The sequence below is a fragment of the Vollenhovia emeryi genome, unplaced genomic scaffold (genome assembly GCF_000949405.1).
Source record: "Vollenhovia emeryi isolate VEMERY1.0 unplaced genomic scaffold, V.emery_V1.0 DF945767.1, whole genome shotgun sequence".
NCBI lineage: Eukaryota > Metazoa > Arthropoda > Insecta > Hymenoptera > Formicidae > Vollenhovia > Vollenhovia emeryi.
This window is the reverse complement of record NW_011960599.1, coordinates 1-2,085: the sequence shown is the minus strand read 5'-3', so window position 1 is coordinate 2,085 and position 2,085 is coordinate 1. Positions and strand designations below refer to the sequence as shown.

General features: G+C 40.4%; 1 protein-coding gene across 1 annotated transcript; it reads left to right on the top strand.

Annotated features, from left to right (window-relative positions):
* Nucleotides 1–143: 143 nt before the first annotated feature.
* On the top strand, nucleotides 144–2,029 carry LOC105560774 (protein SERAC1-like; the record flags this gene model as incomplete). Its single annotated transcript, XM_012010176.1, has 6 exons — nucleotides 144–375; nucleotides 494–621; nucleotides 737–889; nucleotides 958–1,104; nucleotides 1,282–1,348; nucleotides 1,572–2,029. Coding segments are annotated over 6 exons (845 nt in total), but the record flags the coding sequence as incomplete, so codon positions are not given.
* Nucleotides 2,030–2,085: the final 56 nt, after the last annotated feature.

Sequence of the window (2,085 nt, the reverse complement as noted above, 5' to 3'; positions counted from 1 at the left end):
CAAGGTCAAACCAATGGTACCATCTTATGGCCCCCTCGGAACCAAACAACTTTTGTCTGAAACATTTTTTATTATTTCGCTTACCGGTCGAGTTATTCTCCATTAAAGGTTAAAATGGTCCACTCTGTATATTCGACCTTAAGATGAAAGATTTGCTTGTAAGCCCGAGAATATCGTGTCTTTAATTTGTCAACTTCTACACTTAATCTTTAGAGACGACGTCTGTATGAGAAACTACCCTGACTGCATCTCGCCGACGCTCTGTTGGCCCAAAGACTGGTTACCTGTAGACATACCAGCCCTACGAATCATAGGCGTTAATTATGGTACGAGTTTATCCATGTGGACCCCTTTCTGCCCAATAGAAAGCATGAAGTAAGTACTAGATACTTGATTTATCACCGCATGGGAAATGTTTGATTCTCCCGCTGATAAATTCAGGCATTAAATATTTCAATAGTTGTGTTTGATCCATCACATTTATTTTTATTAGGAGCACTATTAAGGAGAGAAGTGAAGAATTTGTTACCAAATTGACAATGGCAAACGTGGGCCGGCGGCCACTTATATGGGTCGCCCATTCGATGGGCGGATTATTAATTAAGAAGATGCTTGTAGAAGGTACGTATAAGTTGAAAATTTACACTAATTTTTATATACTTCGATAAATGTACCGATATAAAATGACCACTATTGCTATTATTAAAGTCGTTACGTGTTATAATTATGTTTGCAGAGTGGAAAACTGGTGATAAGCACGGCATCTGCAAGAACACCAAGGCTATCCTATTTTACGGTACTCCTCATCGAGGCTCGCACGTAGCGGCTCTTAAGCAAGCGACGCAAATGCTGCTATGGCCAACGGTCGAGGTTCAAGAACTACGCGAAGGTAATCGCCAATCTGTCTTTGGTTTCCAATTAACGCGCGACTTATTGTTCCAACATTTTTTTTCCCAGAATCGCCGCAGTTGCTAAGATTGCACGAGGAATTCCTAGAAATGCTGAATGAATATCGCATAGAGATTGTGAGTTTCGCCGAGGCCAAACCTACGCTTGTAACCGCGCTCAAGTTTCCCTTTCAATTCGTCACCCTCGATTCAGCAGGTAATGCTTCAGATTAGACATGTACTGTCGATATTCCATTTTCACGCGTCGTCGATTACAGATCAGCTTACCTTGACGGTACGCAATTGCAAATCAATCTAACTTATCTAGATCCTTATCAACAACATACGCAAACACATACGCATATAAAACACTGTAATGTCTGTATCTTTCCAGATCCTGGCGTGGGAGAGTTCTTCGAGATTCCGCAGGATCATTTATCGATATGCAAGCCGGCTAACAGGTAATATCTAGAGTGCTGTGCGGTTTAGAAACATCATTGGATAAAAGGAAGACGTGAAGCTTTATTACATCATCAACGAACTTGTTTTCTTTTTGTCCGACTGCCAATAATGTTTCAAAACCGTATATCTGTCGAGTATGGTTGTGTCCTTTTACGTAATTACAAGACGGAAGGAGGGACGCTGAGAGTAACTCATGCCATTTCATCTTTTTCTTTCGGACAGGCAATCGTTCTTGTATCAGAAACTTCTGAGTGTGCTCAGACACCACATCAACACTCGGGAAGAGACGACTGTCCTGTCGATTAGAAATCTACTGTCCTTGTTGAGTAAGATATTTTAGGTTTTGTGTACAAGAGATAATCTATACGAATTTTATATATTTTTTTATGTGACGCAAAATAAATGTACGTATGATCAATTACAAAAAGAATCGCGATAGCATTGTGGAGTTTGATCTCTACTCAGTATCTCATTTCACTTGTGAACGAGAAAATACTTCGCTGTCGGTGTAATCGCCACTTTCTCTTCTCGCTTAATTCTACTTTACACACCTACGACTTGAAATCGCATCGTGGCAGCGTACATTGGCGTTACGGTAATATCGGTTCTGGTGGCGAGCGACCGATTATAACACGATTGTTTATTATTCTGACTAGAATAAATAAATCCCTTAAGGCAAACGGTAGAGAATTAATGGATAATTCGATGTCGCGCGAAATAATAGTGAACACAAGGT